At 58.3% G+C, this 22,834-nt stretch overlaps 1 protein-coding gene across 1 annotated transcript in view; it reads left to right on the forward strand.

Moving 5' to 3' along the window:
• NBEAL2 (neurobeachin like 2) overlaps positions 1-20,897 on the forward strand; it is a 44,998-nt gene extending 24,101 nt beyond the window's left edge. The window contains exons 17-56 of the mRNA XM_032707750.1: positions 26-108; positions 214-306; positions 611-782; positions 1,247-1,380; positions 1,477-1,636; positions 1,708-1,810; positions 2,660-2,813; positions 2,927-3,085; positions 3,155-3,314; positions 3,470-3,555; positions 3,783-4,445; positions 5,211-5,389; positions 5,465-5,624; positions 7,051-7,188; positions 7,711-8,016; positions 8,107-8,256; positions 9,165-9,322; positions 9,402-9,526; positions 9,682-9,802; positions 9,888-10,045; positions 10,367-10,500; positions 10,592-10,699; positions 11,324-11,419; positions 11,499-11,623; positions 11,707-11,847; positions 11,928-12,058; positions 13,707-13,816; positions 13,904-14,021; positions 14,109-14,206; positions 14,288-14,404; positions 14,493-14,582; positions 14,703-14,812; positions 14,897-15,069; positions 16,272-16,366; positions 16,443-16,559; positions 17,698-17,859; positions 17,934-18,082; positions 18,980-19,115; positions 20,104-20,241; positions 20,341-20,897. Coding sequence (XP_032563641.1) covers positions 26-108; positions 214-306; positions 611-782; positions 1,247-1,380; positions 1,477-1,636; positions 1,708-1,810; positions 2,660-2,813; positions 2,927-3,085; positions 3,155-3,314; positions 3,470-3,555; positions 3,783-4,445; positions 5,211-5,389; positions 5,465-5,624; positions 7,051-7,188; positions 7,711-8,016; positions 8,107-8,256; positions 9,165-9,322; positions 9,402-9,526; positions 9,682-9,802; positions 9,888-10,045; positions 10,367-10,500; positions 10,592-10,699; positions 11,324-11,419; positions 11,499-11,623; positions 11,707-11,847; positions 11,928-12,058; positions 13,707-13,816; positions 13,904-14,021; positions 14,109-14,206; positions 14,288-14,404; positions 14,493-14,582; positions 14,703-14,812; positions 14,897-15,069; positions 16,272-16,366; positions 16,443-16,559; positions 17,698-17,859; positions 17,934-18,082; positions 18,980-19,115; positions 20,104-20,208 — 5,777 coding nt within the window. The 3' untranslated portion in view covers positions 20,209-20,241; positions 20,341-20,897. The remainder of the gene's footprint in view (positions 1-25; positions 109-213; positions 307-610; positions 783-1,246; positions 1,381-1,476; positions 1,637-1,707; positions 1,811-2,659; positions 2,814-2,926; positions 3,086-3,154; positions 3,315-3,469; positions 3,556-3,782; positions 4,446-5,210; positions 5,390-5,464; positions 5,625-7,050; positions 7,189-7,710; positions 8,017-8,106; positions 8,257-9,164; positions 9,323-9,401; positions 9,527-9,681; positions 9,803-9,887; positions 10,046-10,366; positions 10,501-10,591; positions 10,700-11,323; positions 11,420-11,498; positions 11,624-11,706; positions 11,848-11,927; positions 12,059-13,706; positions 13,817-13,903; positions 14,022-14,108; positions 14,207-14,287; positions 14,405-14,492; positions 14,583-14,702; positions 14,813-14,896; positions 15,070-16,271; positions 16,367-16,442; positions 16,560-17,697; positions 17,860-17,933; positions 18,083-18,979; positions 19,116-20,103; positions 20,242-20,340) is intronic.
• Positions 20,898-22,834: the final 1,937 nt, after the last annotated feature.

Raw genomic sequence — 22,834 nt, forward strand, 5'->3', positions numbered from 1 at the left:
GCTCACCCCAGTCCTCCTCCCCCAGGCCCGAATGTCATGTCACCATTTACACTGGAAGGGGACCTGGTGGAGCTGAGCAGCAAACTCCTGCTGTACTACACCCCCCAGGTGAGGAGAGGCACCCCCCCGGGGACAGGGACGGTGCTGTGAGCCCCTGTGCCGTGAGGGACATCTCCAGGAGCACGAGGATGCTCCCATGGTGCTTTCCTCTAGGCCTGCAGGAACAACATCTGCCTGGACCTCTCTCCCAGCCACGGCCTGGACGGGAGGCTGACGGGGCACAAGGTGGTCAACTGGGACGTCAAGGTACGGTGGGCACAGGGTGACACGTCCACCCCATGGCGTGGGGACAGGTGGGACCCTCCCAGGCTGCAGGCCCAGGTCAGGACACCCACAGGGTGTTGGTTGGACCCTGCAGAGACTCTGCACGTGGTGTTGGGTCCACCAAGGACCTGCATGACCCATGGGTCCCCTGAGGACCTGCCTGCCCCATCCAGGGTGGGCACCATGGGTGGTGTGGGGGAACAGGTGACTTTTGGGGACTCCAGGTGGCTGTGCAACCTCCTCCTCCAGCGCCCAGCAAGGCCTCTCCCCTCTCTCCCTCCCTCAGGACGTGGTCAACTGCGTGGGTGGGATGGGAGTGCTCCTGCCCCTTCTTGAGCAAGTGGTGTCCAAGAAGGAGGAGCCCGAGGATGAGGAGGAGACCAATGACCTGGTGGGGCCAGAGCTGACGTCCTCCAGGAATGCCCAGGGCATGCTCATCCCACTGGGAAAGTCCTCAGGTGAGGAGTTCAGGGTGTGGAGCAGGAGTTGAGTGGTTGGAGGTAACCACGGTGCCGTGGAGGTGTTCCTGGTGTCCACCACAGACAGGAGAGGTCTTGCCTGAGGCACCACAAGGTGTGGGGTAATGGAGAAGGCACTTCTGACATAGTTATGACCCAATTAGTCATGAACAAGCCGTTCTGGGAAGGTGAGGGTGGCTCCAGCCACCTCTGGGTTGCCTCTGGGTGGAGTCTTTGATGTCTCAGAACAGGGCTGGGTCCATCCAGGAGCCTTTGGCACGAGTGGAACGTGCTTCCTCCTGACACCCAGCTGCTTATTCCCAAGCTCAGAGCAACAGAGGTTTCCACCTCCATAAATGTGAGGAAAACAGGAGAACGGGGTGAAATTGGAGAGCAGCATTGGTGGTGGGGTCTCCAGGAGGGTGTTCGGGTGGGCCCAAGGCTCACAGCTCCGTGCCTTGCAGAGAACAGGCTGGAGAGGAACAGCGTGGCCGCCTTCCTGCTGCTGGTGAAGAACTTCATCCAGCACCACCCCGTGAACCAGGAGAGCCTGGTGCAGTGCCACGGGCCGGCCATCATCGGGGCGCTGCTGCAGAAGGTGGGGGAGCTCCCAAAACTCCATCCCGCGATCCCCAGCGTGGTTCCCAGGGGGGTGGCAGGAGTACAAGTGTCCCCTCCCTCCCTCCCGTGGCAGGTCTCCGGCGCTCTGCTGGACATGAGCGCACTGGTGGCCTCGCAGATCCTCATGGAGCAGGTGGCCTCCGAGGGCAGTGGGCTCCTGCTGCACCTCCTGTACCAGCACCTCCTCTTCGACTTCCGCATCTGGAGCAACAGCGACTTCGCCGTGCGCTTAGGTGGGACCGGGGGGCTGGGGGTGTCCCCCGTCCCCACCCAGCCCCGGGCCCCTCACACCTTCTCCCTGTAGGGCACATCCAGTACCTGGCCAACGTGGTGAAGGACCACAAGCAGCGCATCCGTAAGAAGTACGGGGTGCAGTATGTCCTCGACTCCATCCGGACCTACTACGGGTGAGCCGCGGGCGGAACTGGGACCGTGGTGGTGGGAATGGTGGGCTTCACCCCCCTGGAGCTCCAGTGTGGGATAGACACCATTTTCTAGGGGTAACATCCCTCCTCCTGATGTGGGAACATTGTGGGTGCAGGATCTTCCACTCCAAGTGGTCCTGTCCTATCCCTAACCCTGTGCCTGGCTCCCAAATCCGTCCCCAACCCTGTACCTGACTCCCAAATCCATCCCCAGCCCCGTACCTGACTCCCAAATCCATCCCCAACCCTGTGCCTGACTCCCAAATCCGTCCCCAACCCTGTGCCTGGCTCCCAAATCCATCCCCAACCCTGTGCCTGGCTCCCAAATCCGTCCCCAACCCTGTGCCTGGCTCCCAAATCCATCCCCAACCCTGTGCCTGGCTCCCAAATCCGTCCCCAACCCTGTGCCTGGCTCCCAAATCCATCCCCAACCCTGTGCCTGGCTCCCAAATCCGTCCCCAACCCTGTGCCTGGCTCCCAAATCCATCCCCAACCCTGTGCCTGGCTCCCAAATCCGTCCCCAACCCTGTGCCTGGCTCCCAAATCCATCCCCAGCCCCTCTCCCTCAGCCACCAACAGCGTGGTGGCTTCTGCAACGAGTTGATGCCCTTCTCTTGTTTGATGTGTTGCTGTGTGTCTGTGGTACTGGGGGTGCTCACCCCCTGCAGAGACCCAAAAGCCTGGGGTGGACATTTCCCATGGGCCAGAAGATCCCTGGATGTCCACGTGGGGCTGCCCTGGAGCTCCTCAGGCTTCATGGCAGGATTTGGGACGGTGCTGGTGGCAGGTGACAACGTACAGAACATGTCCCCATGTGTGTCTGTCCATCAGCACCTCCAGGGAGAAGACCACGGCCACTGATGATATCAAGACAGTGCAGACGTCCCTCTTCAGCCTGGTGAAGGATTTCTTCTGCCGGAGCTTCTCTGGGGAGGAGATGCAGAGCTTGCTGAGCTACCTGGCTGGGGCCCAGGACGAGCAGCAGGTACGTCACTGAGCCACCCTGCTCCCCAAACTCCTCAGTGTGCTGTGAGCTGGGCACTGAGGTCGTGGTGGGGCACTTGGAGGGCAGTGGACGACCAGCCCCATGTCATGCAGGTGTGTGGGGCGCTGGAGGTGATCCACAGCCTGCTGAAGGGCTCACCTGCCCAGGAGCAGCTCTTCTCCTTCCTCTTCGAGCTGGGCCAGGTGGAGGTTCTCTTCTCACTGCTGGTGCAGAAGAAGTTCTCGGATGAAGTGCGGGAGAGGGTCTTCAAGGTAAGGCGGGTCCCCGGCGCCAACCTCTCGCCGTCCCCGGCGAGGTGACACCTCTCACTGTCCCTCCAGATCCTCTACAAGATGCTGAAGTACGAGAAGGTCCCTGAGCGCAGCAAGAACCGCCTGAAACTGAAGGACATCGGGTACCACGGGCTCATCTCCTACCTCAGTGATGTCCCCAACTCCATGCTGCTCTTCCGCTGCCTCTCCGAGCAGGTCCTCGGGGCAGGTACCGTGTCCCAAAAATATACACTCCAAAACACGTGCCATGGGATCACCGCTGGTGGCTTCCCACGAGGCTCAGCTGGTCTTGGGACTGGGATCTTTGGTGGCTTTTGGGGACAACAGGTGTCCCACCACTGTGCTGTCTCTCCTTGCCCACAGACCCTCCCAACTACAAGGACCTGGTGGCCGTGGTTTACCTGTCCCACCGGGCCGACCTGACTGTCCGGCTCGACCTCTGCCGCAAGGTGAGGGGACAGAGGTGTCACCCCGGGGCTGAGCTCCCTGGGCACCCAGCCATGCCCAGACGTGGTGGTGACCTGTACATGGATGTGCCAGCATGGAAATGGTGCAGCCCCAGCACCTCGTGCCAGTGATGGAGGATCTTGGGTGCTCAGGACCAAGGATCCAGGTGTCAACCCACCAGGAGCTGGGGCAACAGCATCAGGTCTCCTCCCTTTTCCTTCTCCTGCAGCTCTTCCACCTGATCTACGCCCAGCAGGACCTGGTGAGGCAGCTGGCCAGGCTGGCTGGCTGGCAGGACACCCTCACCAAACTCTACGTCCGGGAGTCCTACGAGTCCCGCCAGCACAGCCTGAGCACCAGCGGGGGCTGCCCGGAGCTGCTCCGCCTCTCCGACCCCCCCGGCAAGGAGGGCACGAGCCCACCGCCGGCCGAGCTCCAGGAGCTCGACGTCTTCCTCCCGCTGGGATACGAGGCCTCGGACCAGGAGCTCTCCGAGGGCTTCTCCGACCACTCCATCTCCCCGAGCGGCCGCACCAAGTCCTTCCACTCCTACAACTTCAAGTCTTTCGACTCCTCTGACCGGGCCAGTCGCTCGTCCTCCAACCCCGGCGACGGTCCCCCCTTCGACGGCGTCTACCACCCGCTGTCGCCCTTCTCCACCTCCCCCTTCGACCTGGGGCTCGACCTGGCCAGCACCAGCTCCGTGGCCACGGCCGAGAGCGGTGCCCAGACCCCCGGCAGCGGCCCCGGCACCCCGTCCCCCCTGGAGAGCTTCAAGCCCTTCCCAGGAATGCGGGCGCGCAAGAGCTCCAGCCTGTCCAACGTCCTGGACGAGAGCAGCTACCAGGACGTGCTGCCCAGCGACAACGTCTCCAACACCAGCAACCCCCAGGTGAACCCCAAACCCTCGTACCCACCATCCCGGGGCACTCTGGACACCAGGCTCGCAGTTTGTACGGACAGACTGGGAATGAGAGACTGGGAAGGAGTGTTGGGAGAAGGCCCTGGGGGTCCTGGTGGTGCCAGTTGGCCCTGAGTCAGCAGTGCCCTGGCAGCCAGGAGGGACATCCCTGTCCTGGGGGTATCAGGGAGGGGATTGTCCCGCTCTGCTCTGCCCTGAGGTGGCCTCACCTGAACACTGGGGCAGTTTGGGGGAACACAATGGAAGGAAGGGATTGAGCCATTGGAGAGTGTCCAAAGGAGGGAACGAGGATGGGGAAGGGCCTTGATTTGAAGCCCTGTGAGGACACTGAGGGCACTTGGTGTGTTCAGCTGGAGCAGAGGAGACTGAGGGGAGACCTCACTGCTGGTACAACATCCTGGACAGGGGCAGAGGAGGGGCAGGGACTGAACTCTGCTCTGGGGGGACCAGGGACAGCACCCAGGGAATGGCTGGAGCTGTGTCAGGGCAGGGTCAGGTTGGATCTCAGCAAAAGGTTCTTCCCCCAGAGGGTGGTTGGGCACTGCCCAGGCTCCCCAGGGCAGGGTGCACAGCCCCAAGGCTGCCAGAGCTTCAGGAGGGTTTGGATGATCCTCTGGGGGACATGGGGTGACTCCTGGGGATGAACCTGTGCAGGGCCAGGAGTTGGACTGGATGATCCTTGTGGGTCCCTTCCAACTCGGCACATCCTGTGGCTCTGTGACTCTCCCATGGCAGCAAACCCCCGAGGAGGAGCTGTGCAACCTCCTGACCAACATCATCTTCTCGGTGACGTGGCGCGGGGTGGAGGGCTGGGACGACGCGGCCTGGCGGGAACGGGGCCAGGTCTTCTCGGTGCTGACCAAGCTGGGCTCGGCCTGCGAGCTGGTGCGGCCCCCGGACGAGATCAAGCGCAGGTGAGTCCCGCCCGGCTCCGAGAGGGGGGGATCCCGAGGGAAAAGGCCCCCCTCCGGAGCTGTGCTGTCCCCCAGCCTCCTGGAGATGATGCTGGAGTCGGCGCTGACCGACCTGAAGGAGTCGGGGCCGGGGGCCCTGCCCGGCCTCACCCACAACGCCCTCAAGCTGCTCCGGCTGCTCCAGGACTTCCTGTTCTCCGAGGGGCACAACAACCAGACCCTGTGGAGCGAGAAGGTGGGTGGGGCGTTCCTGGTCCCAAACCTGAGCTCTGGACCCTACTGCTAGTGCCTGATCCCTGATGTTAGACCTGAGCCTAATCCTGCCCTACCTGCAGCGCTTGAACTTAACCTTAGGATATAACCTGGGCCTTAACCCTAACCTAACCTTAGGAAATAACCTTGACCTTAATCCTGACCCTAACCCCTGATCCCTGATGACAGACTTGAGTCTAAACACAGCCTTGTCTACAGCCTTATCTAACCTTAGGAAATAACCTCCGCCTTAATCAGAAACTGTAAGTCAAAAGATAATCCTAACCTTAGAAATAACGTCAGCCTTAATCCTAAATTTAAATCGAACCCTAACCCTAACCCTAGAAACTAGCCCCAGCCTTAATCCTAAATTGTAAATCAAACCCTAACCCTAACTCTAACCCTAACCCTAGAAACTAGCCCCAACCTTAATCCTAAATTGTAAATCAAACCCTAACTCTAACCCTAACCCTAGAAACTAACCCCAGCCTTAATCCTAAATTGTAAATCAAACCCTAACCCTAACTCTAACCCTAACCCTAGAAACTAGCCCCAACCTTAATCCTAAATTGTAAATCAAACCCTAACCCTAACTCTAACCCTAACCCTAGAAACTAGCCTCAGCCTTAATCCTAAATCGTGAATCAAACCCCAGCCCTAACCTTAGGAAATAACCTCAGCCTTATTCCTACAGTGTAATTCAAAGCCTAATCCTAACCTTAGGAAATAGCCTCAGCATTAATCCTAAACTGTGAATCAACAGTAAATCCTAAACCTTAACCCTACATCCTTGTCACAAACCCCACCCCTTAATCCTGATTTTAGCCCTAACCCTACACCCGTATTAAAAACCTAAGACATCCTAAATACTGATATTAAAACTTAACCTTCCTTGTCATAAAACTCAACCCTAATCCCAGTCCTATACCTCAGCCCTAGTCCCAATCCTCATCCTAAACCTTAACTCTGCATTTTTGTCACAAAGCCCAACCCTTAATCCTAATCTTAACCCTAACCCTACACCCTTACTATAAACCCTAGGCTCAACCTTAACTCACAACCTGTCACGTAACTATACCTCCTAAATCCTAATCCTTAAACCTGCATCCCTGCCCTAAACCTCACCCCTAAAACCAATCCTATACCCCAGACCTAATCCCAGTGCTAATCCTTACCCCTAACCCTTCACCCTTACTATAAACCCATTCCCTGAGCCCCAGCCCGATGCCCAAACCCAGACTAGTTCGGAACGACCATTATGAGTTGGGTTCTACCCTACTCCAAACCCTAATCCTAAATGCTACCCCCAACCCAAACCCAAAGCCGAGGGGTGCTGGGTGCTGGGATCAGCCCTGGGGGCTGGAGAGGGGTGGGATCCGTGCCCAGGCGGGGTCTCGCCGTGTCCCCAGATCTACGAGGGGGTGAACAGCCTGCTGGACAAGCTGGGCGTGTGGTACCACCTGGCCAACGGCACCTCTGACCTCAGGGAGATGGCCCAGGCGGGGCTGCGAGTCCTCGTGGGCTACATCCTACTGCAGGACCCCCAGGTGGGTCACCCCTCCCTCCCCTGCGGGGCTGCTGCCATCCCAACCCTCGGGGTGGCCCCATCCCCGTGTCCCCTGTACCCCCAGCTGGGCTCGTGGTGGGATCTTGGCCCTTGGAATGGCCTCATATGATATCCCACATCCCCCTCAGTGGGATCCCGGCCCTTGGAATGGCCCCATATGATATCCCACGTCCCCCTCAGTGGGACCCCAACCCTTGGATTGACCCCATCCCCATGTCCCATGTGCCTCCAGCTGGATTTGTGGTGGGATCCCAGCCCTTGGAATGGCCCCATATGATATCCCACGTCCCCCTCAGTGGGATCCCAGCCCTTGGAGTGGCCCCATATGATATCCCATGTCCCCCTCAGTGGGACCTCAGCCCTTGGAGTGGCCCCATATGACATCCCACGTTCTCCCCAGTGGGATCCCAGCCCTTGGAGTGGCCCCATATGACATCCCATGTCCCTCCCAGTGGGATCCCAGCCCTTGGAGTTGCCCCATCCCGTGTCCATGTCCCCCCAGCTGCACTCCCTGGCCTACGTGAAGCTGCACAGCCTCCTGCAGACGTCCTCAGCTCCCAGGAAGGACGAGGCCTGTTACCTCCTGGGGAAGCTGGAGACCCCCCTCCGGCGCTCACTGGAGGCCAAGTCGGAGACGTTCTCCTGGCTGGTGCCCATCATCCGCACGCTCATGGACCAGTGCTACGAGACCCTGCAGCTGCAGCTCTTCCTGCCCTCCCTGCCCCCCACCAACGGCAGCCCCACCTTCTACGAGGACTTCCAGCTCTTCTGCACCACCCCGGAGTGGAGGGGCTTCATCGAGAAGCACGTGGGTGTCATCGCTGGGGGAACACCCGGGCGAGGGGTGGTGGGTGTGAAGCCCTTGGAAACAGCTCTTCTCTCCTCCTGGTTCCCCCAGGTGCAGCCCACCATGGCCCAGTTTGAGATGGACACCTTTGCCAGGAGCCACGACCACATGTCCAACTTCTGGAACGCCTGTTACGATGCCATGATGAGCAGCGCCCAGCGGCGGGAGCAGGAGAAGGCGGCCAGCCGCAAGATGTTCCAGGTCCTGCCTGCTCCTCACCCCTGGGATGTCACCTGGGGGTGTGCTCCTCATTTTGGGGGTGTGCTTCTCACCCCAAGGATGTCATCCAGGGAGTATGCTCCTCACCCTGGGGACATGCTCCTCACCCTGGGGACATGTTCCTCACCCTGGGGATATGCTCCTCACACCTGGGATGTCACCCTGGGGATGTGCTCCTCACCCCAAGGATATTATCCAGGGAATGTGGTCCTCACCCTGGGGACATGTTCCTCACCCTGGGGACATGATCCTCATCCTGGAGACATGCTCCTCACCCCTGGGATGTCACCCTGGGGGTGTGCTCCTCATCCCTGGGATATCACCCTCAGGGTTTGCTTCTCACCTCTGGGATGTCACCCTGGGGACATGCTCCTCACCCCAAGGATATCATCCAGGGAATTTGGTCCTCACCCTGGGGACATGATCCTCACCCTGGGGACATGATCCTCATCCTGGAGACATGATCCTCATCCTGGAGACGTGCTCCTCACCCCTGGGATGTCACCCTGGGGACATGCTCCTCACCCCTGGGATGTCACTCTGGGAGTGTGCTCCTCATCCCTGGGATGTCACCCTGGGGGTGTGCTCCTCACCCCTGGGATGTCACTCTGGGGACATGCTCCTCACCCCTGGGATGTCACCCAGGGGATGTGCTCCTCACCCCAAGGATGTCACCCAGGGGATGTGCTCCTTATCCTGGGGACATACTCATCATCCCAGGAACATTATTCCTGGGACATCATCCCAGTGATGTGCTTCTGTCCCCAAGCACATCATGCCGGGGTGATTCTCCTCACCCTGGGGATGTCCCCCATGAACACACTCCTCCCCTCGGGGTTGTCCCCAAGCCCCAGCCCTGCTGTCCCTTCACCCTGGCGTTCCCTCGGCAGGAGCTGGTGCTGGAGCCGGTGGCCAAGCGCTCCAAGGCGGAGAACGCCCGGCACAGCAACGTCCTCAAGCAGGCCAACAACCACCAGAGCACGGTGCTGAAGCAGTGGAGGTCCCTGTGCCGCCTGCTCACCTCGCCCCGCTCTGCCTGGGCCGACCGGTGAGCACCCACCCCGTCCCCGGGCAGGGGGAGCACAGCCAGGGACCCCCAGGGTGCCTGAGCCCCCTGTGCCCCCCAGAAACCCGCCGGAGGTTCACTGGAAGCTGTCGAGCGCCGAGACCTACTCGAGGATGAGGCTGAAGCTGGTGCCCAACCTCAATTTCGACCAGCACTTGGAGGCCAGCGCCCTGCGGGACAACCTGGGTGAGGCTGGTGGCACCGGGGCACCCGGGGGACCCCCGTGCCAGGGGTGTGGGGACGGGCTGGGAGCTGTCATGGACAGCCTGGAATTTGGGGGCCCTTCTCAGGACTTGTCCCCCAGCTCTGGGGGTTCCTGCTGAACTCCCTCCTCATTTCAGGAGCCGAGCACCTCCAGACCCCCGCCGAGCCCCTCCCGCTCGCCATGGCCAAGGAGGCCAAGGTGAGCGAGCTGGAGGATGACCAGCTGGCCGAGGAGGACCTGCCTGTGCTGGACACTCAGTGAGTGCTCCCATCCCTGCCACGGCACTGGCTCGCCCGGGCTGGGGGTGTCACTGGGGTGTCCTTACCCTGCTGTGCCCTCCAGGGCCGAGCCCAAGGAGCAGAGCCAGCGGGAGAAGCTGGTGGTGTCGGAGGACTGCGAGCTCATCACCACGGTGGCCGTGGTACCCGGGCGCCTGGAGGTGACCACCCAGCACGTCTACTTCTATGATGGCAGCAGCGACAAGGAGGAGACGGAGGGAGGTAACGGCGTGTGAGCCCTGAGGGGGGTGAGGACCCCTCACTCTCCACACATCTCCCTCAGAACCCATCGTCCACACTGGGGGTGGGGGTGGGCTTCTCCCAGCCCTATCTCTGCCCACACATCTCCCTCAGAACCCATCACCCACACTGGGGGTGGGGTTGTGCTTCTCCCAGCCCTATCTCTGCCCACACATCTGCCCCAGAACCCATCACCTACGGTTGGTTTGGGGGTGGGCTTCTCCCAGCCCCATCCCTGCCTTGGGAATGGGGACCTGGGTGGATGGTGATCCCTGTGGGACTCTGTGCCCCCCATCTTGGCAGGGATCGGCTACGACTTCAAGCGTCCCCTGTCCCACCTGCGCGAGGTCCACCTGCGCCGCTACAACCTGCGCCGCTCCGCCCTCGAGCTCTTCTTCATCGACCAGGCCAACTACTTCCTCAACTTCAGAAAGAAGGTGGAACACCCTTATCCCACCCCAAGGCCCTCCCAGGGCCACGGCACTGCCCGAGCTCCGGTCACTCCATGTCCTCTCCCCGTCCCTCCAGGTGAGGAACAAGGTGTACTCCTGCATCCTCGGCCTGCGGCCCCCCAACCAGATCTACTTTGGCAGCCGCTCGCCCCAGGAGCTGCTCAAAGCCTCAGGGCTCACACAGGTACTGACCTCTCCGTGCCCATCCCCATCCCATATGGTTGGAATTCCCAGATGGGAAAGGGGAGTGTGCCAGCGTGGGATGGGGATGCTCATGGGATCAGGGATGGCTGCAGGTTGGAGATCTCCGTGGGACCAGGGGTGGCTGTGGGTTGGGGATGACTCTGGGACTAGGGATGGCTCTGGGACCACCGTGGTCCTGGGATTGGGACAGCTGTGGCACCAGGGATGGCCGTAGGATGGGGATGGCCATGGGACCAGGGATGGCCATGGGACTGGGGACAGCTATGGGACCAGGAGTGACCATGGAACCAGGGATGGATGTGGGACCAGGGTGGCCACGGAATGGACATGGCCATGGGACCAGGGATGGCCATGGGGCCAGGGATGGCTGTGGGGTGGATACAGCCATGGGACTGGGGACAGCCATGGGACCAGGAGTGGCCATGGGATTAGGGACAGCTGTGGTACCAGAGGTGGGCCATGGCCATGGGACTGGGGACAGCTGAGGGATCAGAGATGTTCTGGGACCGGTGATGGCCATGGGATGGGCCCTGCCATGTGGTGGGGTGTCTGCCCTGTCCCCTGCCCCTCCCAAACCCATCTCACCCCCGTCCCCTCACTCCAGAAATGGGTCCTGCGGGAGATCTCCAACTTCGAGTACCTCATGCAGCTGAACACGATCGCGGGGCGCACCTACAACGACCTGTCCCAGTACCCCGTGGTGAGCCCCGTGTCCCCCCTGTGCCCCCACAGCCAGCCCGTGCCCCCCCCAGCCTCACCCCCCTCCCGCTCCCCCCCAGTTCCCCTGGATCCTGCGGGATTACGTCTCGGAGACCCTGGACCTCTCCAACCCGGCCGTGTTCCGGGACCTGTCCAAGCCCATCGGGGTGGCCAACGAGCGGCACGCCCGGGACGTGAAGGAGAAGTGAGTGCCCCAAAAATAAAGGACGGGGGATGCGAGGAGCGCCTGGCTGGCTCACGCCGGACCCCGTCCCACCTCACCTCCAGGTACGAGAGCTTCGAGGACCCCACGGGCACCGTGGACAAGTTCCACTACGGCACCCACTACTCCAACGCGGCCGGAGTGATGCACTACCTGATCCGCACCGAGCCCTTCACCACCCTCCACATCCAGCTGCAGAGCGGCAGGTGGGCACCCGCAGGGTGGGCCCCGAGGAGGGGACATCGAGGGGACAGACGGCCTCCAACCAGCTGTCCCCTGCCACCAGGTTTGACTGCTCGGACCGGCAGTTCCACTCGGTACCGGCGGCGTGGCAGGCGCGCATGGAGAACCCCGTGGATGTCAAGGAGCTCATCCCCGAGTTCTTCTACTTCCCGGAGTTCCTGGAGAACCAGAACGGTAAGAGGTGACCATCCCCACCCGTGGGAGCACTTGGGGGGTCCGTGTCCCTCACTGAACTGAGGGTCTTGTTAAGAGATCCGTGAATGATCAGCGTTTATATATATTTGTTAATTATTAATGTATTATTATTTATGATATATCATTTACTAATATAATGTATTGCTGATATTACGTATTATTATATGGTATATCATATATTATACAATATGTTATTCTATTATATATTGTATAATATATCACAATATATTATCTATTACTATGATATATTATTTATTATATATCATTTACTAATATAATATATTGCTATTTTAGATATTATATATTATTATATGGTATATCATATATTATACAATATGTTATTATATTATATGTTATATGATATATCACTATATTATCTATTACTATGATATAATATTATTTATTATATATCATTTACTAATATAATATATTGCTGTTATATATTATATATTATATATTATTGTATGATATATATTATACAATATTTTATGTGATATATCGCAATACATTATTCTGTTACTATATAATATTATTTATTATATATCATTTATTAATATAATATGTTGCTGATTTATGTTATATATTATTATATATCATATATTATACAATATATTACTATATAATATATAATATATCACAATATATTATTCTATTACTATATAGTATTATTTATTATATATCGTTTACTAATATAATATATTCCTATTTTAGATATTATATATTATATATTATATGATATGTTATATGACATACAGTATATTATTCTATAATACATAATATATTATTCCATTACTATGATATAATACTATATATTGTGTATTAATATATTATTATATTTTTATATTAATAAATTATTATTTATTACTTTAGGGTTTATTTCAGAACAATTTGGTTGCAATGGAAAGCAGAGATGGAGCCATTTGTTTTATTATTATCTGTAGAAATATAGGAATATAAAAGTATAAAATTCTCACTTAAGAAAATGTGTAAGGGAAAAGAAAGAAAGAGAAGGAAAGGATCCAAGTGGAAAGTTCTCACCACCCATGGATCCAGTGACGAGAGCTGATTGTTGCCATGTCCATGTTGAAGTGGTGGTTTGGTCTTGATCTGTCTGGGGCGGGGGAAGCCCCCAAAACACAAAGTTCAGGAGATTAAAATACGTTCAGGTTCAGGTGGGAACACCCCAGAAATGGGACTGGGGGCACTTTGTGGGTCTTGGATGGTTTATGACCCTTCTAAGACGTGACCAACGTAGTTGGGCCAGTTGTGCCCCATGAGAAGGGATGGAAACCTTCAGCCCCACCTGGGAATGTCCCCCCTGGCAGGGGAGTGTCACAGCTGAGCCAGCTGTGTGAGGGAGGACATGGGCAGGACAGAAACCATCATCCCACCAGGATTGCTTCTTGTCGGCCTCTGCCCTTCTCGGGCTCAAAAGCAGCTCGTGGGTGAACAAAGGTTAATTTGTTGTGGTCACCTTCTGAAGGTGGAGATGGGGAAGGGGATGGGGAATAAGGAAGACAATAGAAGTGGAGATGGAGATGGGGAAGGGCTGTTTTTGCAAATGGCTGATGATCTGAGCCACCAACCATCAACATCCCAGTCTCTCACACTCCCCCCCTGCCCACAGGCTTTGACCTGGGCTGTCTCCAGCTCTCCAACGAGAAGGTGGGCGACGTGGTGCTGCCGCGGTGGGCGCGGTCCCGCGAGGACTTCATCCACCAGCACCGCAAAGCCCTGGTGAGACGGGGGAGCTCATCCCCGGGGGGTGTCCCAGGGGGGCGGGGGGCATTCCCAACCCCCCCTGATGCCCCCTCCCTTGGCCAGGAGTCAGAGTATGTCTCAGCCCACCTCCACGAGTGGATCGACCTCATCTTTGGGTACAAGCAGCGAGGCCCGGCCGCCGTGGAGGCCCTCAACGTCTTCTACTACTGCACCTACGAGGGTGAGCCATGGGGAAGGGAGCTGGGGGGCACCTCCTGGGCCAGGGGCACCTCCCAGGCTACCCTCCCATGACTGTCCCCATCCCCAGGGGCCGTGGACCTGGACGCCATCGCCGACGAGACGCAGCGGAAGGCCCTGGAGGGCATCATCAGCAACTTTGGGCAGACGCCCTGCCAGCTGCTCAAGGTAGCTCAGAACCCCCCACCCCCAAAACCAGCCCCTTTCGGGGGGTCACCCCCCTACTGATGGGTCCCCTCGCCCCCCCAGGAGCCCCACCCCGCCCGGCTGTCGGCAGAGAGCGCTGCCCAGAGGCTGGCCCGCCTCGACACCCGCTCCCCCAATGTCTTCGAGCACCTGGACCAGCTCAAATCCTTCTTTGTGGAGGTGAGGGTGACCCCAGGAGGTCCCCAGGCAGGACTGGGAGGGGTGGGCATGGCCAGGAAGGTGCCCACCGGCTGCTGTGTCCCCCCAGGGCATCAGTGACGGGGTGGCCCTGGTGCAGGCCGTGGTCCCCAAGAACCAGGCGCATTCCTTCATCACTCAGGGATCCCCCGACGTCCTGGTGAGTGCAGGAAAACTGGGGCACTGTGGGGGGGTTCTGCTGCTCCAGAGTGGTCCAGGACCCAACCAGGAGGGCTGTGGTGGTGGGAGTGGTGTCACCTCCCCCTCCACCTCTGCCCAGGTCACCGTGAGCGCCAACGGCTTGTTGGGGACCCACAACTGGCTGCCCTACGACAAGAACATCTCCAACTACTTCAGCTTCACCAAAGACCCCACCGTGTCCAACACCAAGTGAGTCACCCGGGCCCGCTCAGCGGTCCCCAGGGGTGGTCCCTGGGGGTGCCACCGGTCCAGCAGCTCATCCCTCCCCCTCAGGACGCAGCGGTTCCTGCAGGGCCCCTTCGCCCCCGGCGCGGATCTCAGCTCCCGCACGCTGGCCGTGTCTCCCGACGGGAAGCTGCTCTTCAGCGGGGGACACTGGGACAACAGCCTGAGGGTCACCTCGCTGGCCAAGGGCAAGGTGGTGGGGCACATCACCCGCCACATAGGTATGGCCTCCTCCCCAGAGGGGGGGGATCACGAGGGTCTGTAACACCCTGAGGGGGTTGTAGGGGCCGTGGCAGGAGAAGGGGACACATGAGGGGCATCTCCCAGAGTCCATCTCAGAGCTGGGGTGGAACGGGGGTCAGCAGCATCTCCACATCCCAAAACACATCTTGGAGTGGTGTTGGCAGCAATTCCACACTCCAGAACGCACCCTGGAGTGGGGTAGAAGCGATTCCTTGCTCCAAAACACGTTCTGGAGTGGAGTGAGGATTAGCAGCATCTCCACACCCAAAAACACACCTTGGAGTGGGGTAGCAGCAATTTCATATCACAAAACACATCTTGGAATGGGGTTGGCAACAATTTCGCACCCCAAAACACCTCTTGGAGTGGGGTGAGGATTAGCAGTAGCTCCACACCCCAAAACACATCTTGGAGTGGGGTAGCAGCAATTCCACATCCCAAAATATGTCTTGGAGTGGGATTGGCAGCAATTCCACACCCCAAAGCACATCTTGGAATGGGGTTGGCAGCAATTCCACACCCTAAAACACCTCTTGAAGGGGGGTGTGGATTAGCAGATTCTCCACACCCCAGAACACCTCTTGGAATGGAGATAGCAGCAATTCCACATCCCAAAACATACCTTGGAATGGGGGTAGCAGCAATTCCACATCCCAAAACACATTTTGGAGTGGAGGGTAGCAGCAATTCCACACCCCAAAACACATCTTGGAATGGGGGGTAGCAGCAATTCCACATCCCAAAGCACCTCTTGAAGGGGGGTAAGGATTAGCAGATTCTCCACACCCCAGAACACCTCTTGAAGTGGGGTAGCAGCAATTCCATATCCCAAAATATGTCTTGGAATGGGGTTGGCAGCAATTCCACACCCTAAAACACCTCTTGGAGTCGGGTGAGGATTAGCAGTAGCTCCACACCCCAAAACACATCTTGGAGTGGGGTAGCAGCAATTCCATATCCCAAAATATGTCTTGGAGTGGGATTGGCAGCAATTCCCCACCCTAAAAACACCTCTTGAAGGGAGGGTGAGGATTAGCAGATTCTCCACACCCCAGAACACCTCTTGAAGTGGGGTAACAGCAATTCCACGTCCCAAAACACACCATGGTGCCATCCCATGGAGTCAGGATGCCGAGTGCAGTGGGATGGGAGCTCATGGTGTCCCCTCTGCCTGTCCCAGATGTTGTCACCTGCCTGGCTCTCGACCTCTGCGGCATCTACCTCATCTCTGGATCCCGGGACACCACCTGCATGGTGTGGCAGGTCCTGCAGCAGGTCAGGGGTTGTGCAGGGGGGGAGCTCGTGGTGGGCACCGCCAGCAGGTCACTGATGTCCATGTCCCCAACGCCAGGGTGGGTTTTCCAGCGGCTTGGCTCCCAAACCTGTGCAGGTCCTGTACGGCCACGACGCCGAGGTGACGTGCGTGGCCATCAGCACCGAGCTGGACATGGCGGTGTCGGGCTCCAAGGTGAGCTGGGGGTCACTCAGGGGGGGTGTTACACCCCGGGTTTAGGGGAAGATTGATTGAGAAACATCCAAATCCTCAGGAGGTTCAGTAACTTGAACGCTGAGGTAGAAGAAGGTACTTGGCAAACTTGAAAACGATATCCAAAGTGAGACACTAAACCAAGTTTAACTTAGCAAAGTCAAGCTTAGCCGACTTCAGCTTATCCAGGCAAAACAAGGCACTTGCTAAGGCTTTGGCTGAAAGCTTTTAAGTCTGGCTGATGATATCTTTTGAGAAGAAGAAGGGGGGAGAAAAAAGAGAAAGGAAAAGGAGAGAGAAAAGAAAATAGTCCCCACCCATGGATCCAGCCATGAGACCTTAGTGTTGCAGTTTTGATGCCAAACTAGTGGTTTGGTCTTGATCCACCAGGGGTGGGGGAAGCCCCCAAAACACAAAATTCAGTGGGTTAAAATATGCTCAGGTTCAGGTGGGAACACCCAGGTTCCTCCCCTGGGTGGGGGTTTCACACCGTGTGATGTGACATTGTGGATCACGGGGCACTCGGGGGGCTTTGGTGGTTTATGACCCTTCTAAGACATGAGCAGCATAGTTGGGCCAGTTGTGCCCCATGAGAAGGGATGGAAACCTTCAGCCCCACCTGGGAATGTCCCCCCTGGCAGGGGAGTGTCACAGCTGAGCCAGCTGTGTGAGGGAGGACATGGGCAGGACAAAAACCATTATCCCACCAGGATTGTTTTTTGTCGGCCTCTGCCCTTCTCGGGCTCAAAAGCAGCTCGTGGGTGAACAAAGGTTGATTTGTCGTGTTCACCTGAAGGTGGAGATGGGGATGGAGGTGAAGGTGGAGATGAGGAAAGGGATGGAGATAGAGAATAAAGAAGGGGATTGAAGTGGAGATGGGAAAGGGGATGGAGGTGGAGATGGAGAATAAGGAAGGGAATGGAAGTGGAGATGGGGAAGGAGATGGAGAATAAGGAAGGAGATAGAAGTGGATAGGGAGGGAGATGGAGATAGGGAAGGGCTGGTTTTGCAAATGGCAGATTGTCTGAGCCATGCAGCGTTGACACTCCAGCCTCTCCCAGGTGGGGCAGTGCCACCACGGGTGTCACCGTGGTCAGGCCGTGTCCCCTCCCTCCCGCAGGACGGCACCATCATCACTCACACCGTGCGCCGGGGGCTCTTCATCCGCTCGCTGCGGCCGCCGGGCGAGAGCTGCGTCCCCGCCGTGCTGTCCCAGCTGGCCGTGGGCCCCGAGGGGCAGGTGGTGGCCCAGAGCGCCGCGGGCCAGCGGCCCTGCCTGAAGGTACGGCCCGGGCTCCCCGGGGCCCCCTCCCCGTGCCCAGCGGCGTGTGCTCCCCGCCCTCTGCCCTCTTCCAGGACAGGTTCGCGCTCCACCTGTACTCCGTGAACGGGAAGCTCCTGGCGTCCGTGCCCCTGGAGCAGGAGGTGACGGCCATGTGCCTCACCGAGGACTTCGTGGTGCTGGGGACCACCCAGTGCGGGCTGGAGATCCGGGAGCTCCAGAGGTACCGGGACAGCGGGGAGGGGGAATGGGGGAGAAGGGGAGGGTCTGGAAGGGGATGGGGATGGAGAAGAGGGTGGGGACAGAGAAGTGGATGAGGATCTGGAAGAGGATGGGGATGGAGAAGAGGATGTGGATGGAGAAGAGGGTGAGGATCTGAAGGGCATGGGGATGGAGAAAAGAATGAGGATCGGGAAGGGAATGAGATTGGAGAAGAAGATGGGGATGGGCATGGAGAGTAGGATGAGGATCTGGAAGGGTATGGGGATGGAGAACAGAATGAGGTTCTGGAAGGGAATGGGGTTGGAGAAGAGGACTGGGATGGACATGGAGAGTAGGATGTGGATCTGGAAGGGGATGGGGACAGAGAAGAGTATGAGGACATAGAAGAGGTTGGGGACAGAGAAGAGGATGAGGATCTGGAAGAGGATGGGGATGGAGAAGAGGATGTGGGTGGAGACGAGGATGAGGATCTGGAAGGGGATAGGGATGGAGAATAGGATGAGGGTCTGGAAGGGAATGGGGTTGGAGAAGAGGACTGGGATGGGGATGGAGGGTAGGATGAGGATCTGGAAGGGAATGGGGATGAGGATGGAGAAGAGGATGTGGGTGGAGAAGTGGATGAGGATCTGGAAGAGGATAGGGATGGAGAATAGAATGAAGTTCTGGGAGGGAGTGGGGTTGGAGAAGAGGACTGGGATGGGGATGGAGAGTAAGATGAGGTTCTGGAAGGGAATGGGGATGAGGATGGAGAAGAGGATGTGGGTGGGCAAAGGTATGTAGATGGAGAAGTGGATGAGGATCTGGAAGAGGATGGGGATGGAGAAGAGGATGGGAGGTGTCCCCCTTTGTCCCTCCCCTCGGGGTGCCCGGGGGTCCCATCCCACCCTCGTCTCTGCAGCCTCAGGGCAGCCGTGCCCCCCGTGCCCATGAGGGTGCCCGTGCACAGCGTGTCCGTCACCAAGGAGAAGAGTCACATCCTGGTGGGGCTGGAGGATGGAAAACTCATCGTGGTGGGCGCTGGGCAGCCCGCTGAGGTGAGCGGGATCCCACGGGGGGTGGGAGGAGGGGTCCCGGTGTCCATGGGGTGCTCCCGGGCTGGGGACCTCAACGTGGCCTCTCCAGAGCTGAGGGGGACCGGGGTGGGGAGGGGAAGGAGATGTGGGATTGGGATAGGGATAGGGATGAGGTGGGGATGAGATGGAGAGGAAGACTGGGAAGGGAATGGGAGTGAAGATGGAGATGGGATGGAGATGAAGGTGGAGGTGGGGAAGGGGATGGACGTGGACCTTGAGATGGGGATGGAGGTGTGGAGATGGGAAAGGGGATGGAGGTGAAGGTGGAGATGGAGACAGGGAAAGGGATGAGGATGGAGTTGAAGGTGGAGATGGAGGTAGACATGGAGGTGGAGATGGAGATAGGGAAGGGAAAAGAGGTAGAGATGGAGGGGAAAGTGGAGATAGGGAAGGGGATGGAGATAAAGAGTAAGGAAGGGCATGGAAGTGGAGGTGGAGAACAAGGAAGGGGATGGAGATGGAGATAGGGAAGGGGTGATGGATGGATGGTGATGGGGGGGTTGGGAAAGGGATGCAGGTGTGAAAGGGGAAGGGGACAGTGATGGGAAAAGAGATGGGGATTTGGAAGGGGAAGTGTGTGTGGAGCAAAGGGTGGGTTTGGAAGGGGATGTGTTGGGGAAGGGGCTGGGAGTGGTGGGTGTTTGGAACAGGATGGGGATGGAGGAGTTGATGAGGATGGGGTTGGAGAAGCAGAGGGACATTTGGGAGGTGAGGGGGATGGAGAAGGGTGTGAGCACCTGGAAGAGAATGGGGATGGAGAAGGGGATGGGAATGAGGATGGAGAACAGGATGAGGATGGAGATGAAGAAGAGGATGGGGATGGAGAATTGGATGATAATCTGGAAGGAGGTGGGAATGAAAAAGGGGATGAAGATGAGGATGGATGAAGGATTTAGGGATAGGGAAGGGGTCAGAGCACGGGGTGGGCTCTCACCACCCCCATCCCCAGGTGCGTCCGGGCCAGTTCCACCGGCGGCTGTGGCGTTCCACGCGGCGCATCTCCCAGGTGTCAGCCGGAGAGACGGAATACAACCCCTCCGAGGGCCGGACCTAGGCTGGGATTAACCCCTCTGAGGGCCGGGCCTAGGCTGGGATTAACCCCTCCGAGGGCCGGGCCTAGGCTGGGATTAACTCCTCCGAGGGCCGGGCCTAGGTTGGGATTAATGCCTCTGGGAACCAAGCCTAGGCTGGGATTAACCCCTCTGAGGGGCCGGACCCAGGCTGGGATTAACACTTCTGGGAGCCGGACCTAGGCTGGGATAAATCCCTCTGGGAGCTGGGCCTAGAGTGGGATAAACCCCTCCAAGGACCAGGCCTAGAATGGGATAAACCCCCCCAGGGGGCCCCCCGCCCCCAGCACAGAGAGGGGGCACCCCTTGGACCAAGGGGGGGTCCAGGGGCTGAGGGGGGACCCCTGGGCCCGAGGGGGTGCAGAGCCCCCCTCTCCGCCCGCCATCCGTGGCCTTATCCCTCCCCGGTGGGGTATCCAGCCCCCCCAGTTTTTTGGGAATGTATCCCCCCTTCCCAGGCAGGGGTAGGGGGGACGGGAGGAGGTGGGGACCCCTCGCTGGGCAGGGGGTGCTGTGCCCCCCCCTCCCGTGCCCGCTGGCCAGGAGCCGCTCAGAGTGCGCGCGCGTGTCCCCCCTCCACCTTATTTTTTATTTCTATGCGTTTTTAGATCTTTTACAGACAAAGATTATTATTAATATTAATAATTATAATAATATATCTGTGGGAAATCGGCGTGTGAGGCCCGTGGCTGCCCTGGGATGGGGGGTGGCACTCTTCCCCCCCCCATGTGTCCCCCCAGTATTACCCCCCTCCGGTGTCCTACACAGGGGGGTGTCCCAGCACGGGCTGTGTCAGGTGGGGGGCTCAGGGGGACTTGGGGACACTCATGTCGTGAGTGTGGAGGGTCTCAGCAGCCCTGTACCCACGTGTCACGAGCGTGGGGGGTCTCAGTAGCTCTACATACGTGTGTCACGAGTGTAGAGGGTCTCAGCAGCTCTACACACACGTGTCATGACTTTGGGGGGTGTCTCAGCAGCTGTGAATCCACGTGTCATGAGTTGGAGGGGTCTCAGCAGCTGTGAATCCACGTGTCACGAGTGTGGAGGGTCTCAGTAGCTCTACACACATGTGTCATGAGTGTGTGGGGTCTCAGCAGCCCTGTACCCACATGTCACAAGTGTGGAGGGTCTCAGTAGCTCTACACACACGTGTCACGAGTGTGGAGGGTCTCAGTAGCTCTACACACACGTGTCACGAGTGTGGAGGGTCTCAGCAGCGGTGCACTCACGTGTCACGAGTTGGGGGTGGGTCTCAGCCGTTGTGCACCCCCATGTCATGAGTTGGGGGGGGTCTCAGCAGCTGTGAATCCACGTGTCACGAGTTGAAGGGGGTCTCAGCAGCTGTGAATCCACGTGTTATGAGTTGGGGGGGTCTCAGCAGCTGTGAATCCACATGTCACAAGTTGGGGGTGGGTCTCAGCAGTTGTACACCCACATGTCATGAGCTGGAGGGGTCTCAGCAGCTGTGAATCCATGTGTCACGAGTTGGGGGGGGTCTCAGCAGCTGTGCACCCACACGTGTCACGAGTGTAGAGGGTCTCGGTAGCTCTACACACACACGTGTCACGAGCATGTGGGGGTCTCAGCAGCCTGGTACCCAGGTGTGCCAAGTCTCAGCAGCTGTGACCCCATGTGTCAGGAGTTGGGGGGGGTCTCAGCAGCTGTGAATCCACATGTCACAAGTTGGGGGGGTCTCAGCGGCTGTGCACCCACGTGTCACGAGTGTGAGGCATCTCAGTGACCCTGTCCCTACGTGTCATGAGTGGGGGGGTCCTCAGCAGCTCTGTGCCCACATGTCGTGCCATGAGTTGCGGGGTTCTCAGCGGCCGTGCCCCCTCTCCCCTGTCACAAGCGTGAGGGTTCTCAGCAGCCTCCACACACATGTCACAAGCATGGGGGGTCTCAGCCCTTCGTGACCCTTTGCCCACATGTCACAAACAGGCCGGGTCTCAACAGCCCCTCACACACGTCAAGAGCACGGGGGGTCTCAACAACCCCTCACACATGTGTCATGAGCACAGGGGGTCTCAGCAGCCCCTCACACACATGTCACGAGCAAGGGGAGTCTCAGCAGTCCCTGGCACAAGTGTCATGAGTATGGGGGGTCTTTACAGCCACATCCACGTGTCACAAGCACAGGGGGGTCTCAGCAGCTCCTCACACACGTCACAGGTGTGGGGGGCTCTCAGCAGCTCTTCTCACACGTGTCATGAGTGTGTGTGGCCTCAACCACATGTCACGAGCACAGGGGGTCTCAACAGCTCCTCACACACCTCTCACGGGTGTGGGGGGGTCTCAGCAGCCGCATCTACGTGTCACAAGCCTGGGGGGGGGTCTCAGCAGCCTCTCTCACATGTGTCATGAGCATGAGGGGCTCAGCAGCCCCTGGCACATGTGTCACAAGTGTGTGCGGCCTCAGCCACATGTCACAACCATGGGGGAGTCTCAGCAGCCCCTCACACACATGTCATGAGCGTAGGGGGTCTCAGCAGCCCCGGCATACGTGTCATGAGCACAGGGGGTCTCAGCAGCCATACACACGTGTCACAACCAGGGGGGGACTCAGCAGCCTCTGACACACGTCATGAGCACGGGGGGTCTCAGCAGCCC

The sequence above is a fragment of the Chiroxiphia lanceolata genome, chromosome 1 (genome assembly GCF_009829145.1).
Source record: "Chiroxiphia lanceolata isolate bChiLan1 chromosome 1, bChiLan1.pri, whole genome shotgun sequence".
NCBI lineage: Eukaryota > Metazoa > Chordata > Aves > Passeriformes > Pipridae > Chiroxiphia > Chiroxiphia lanceolata.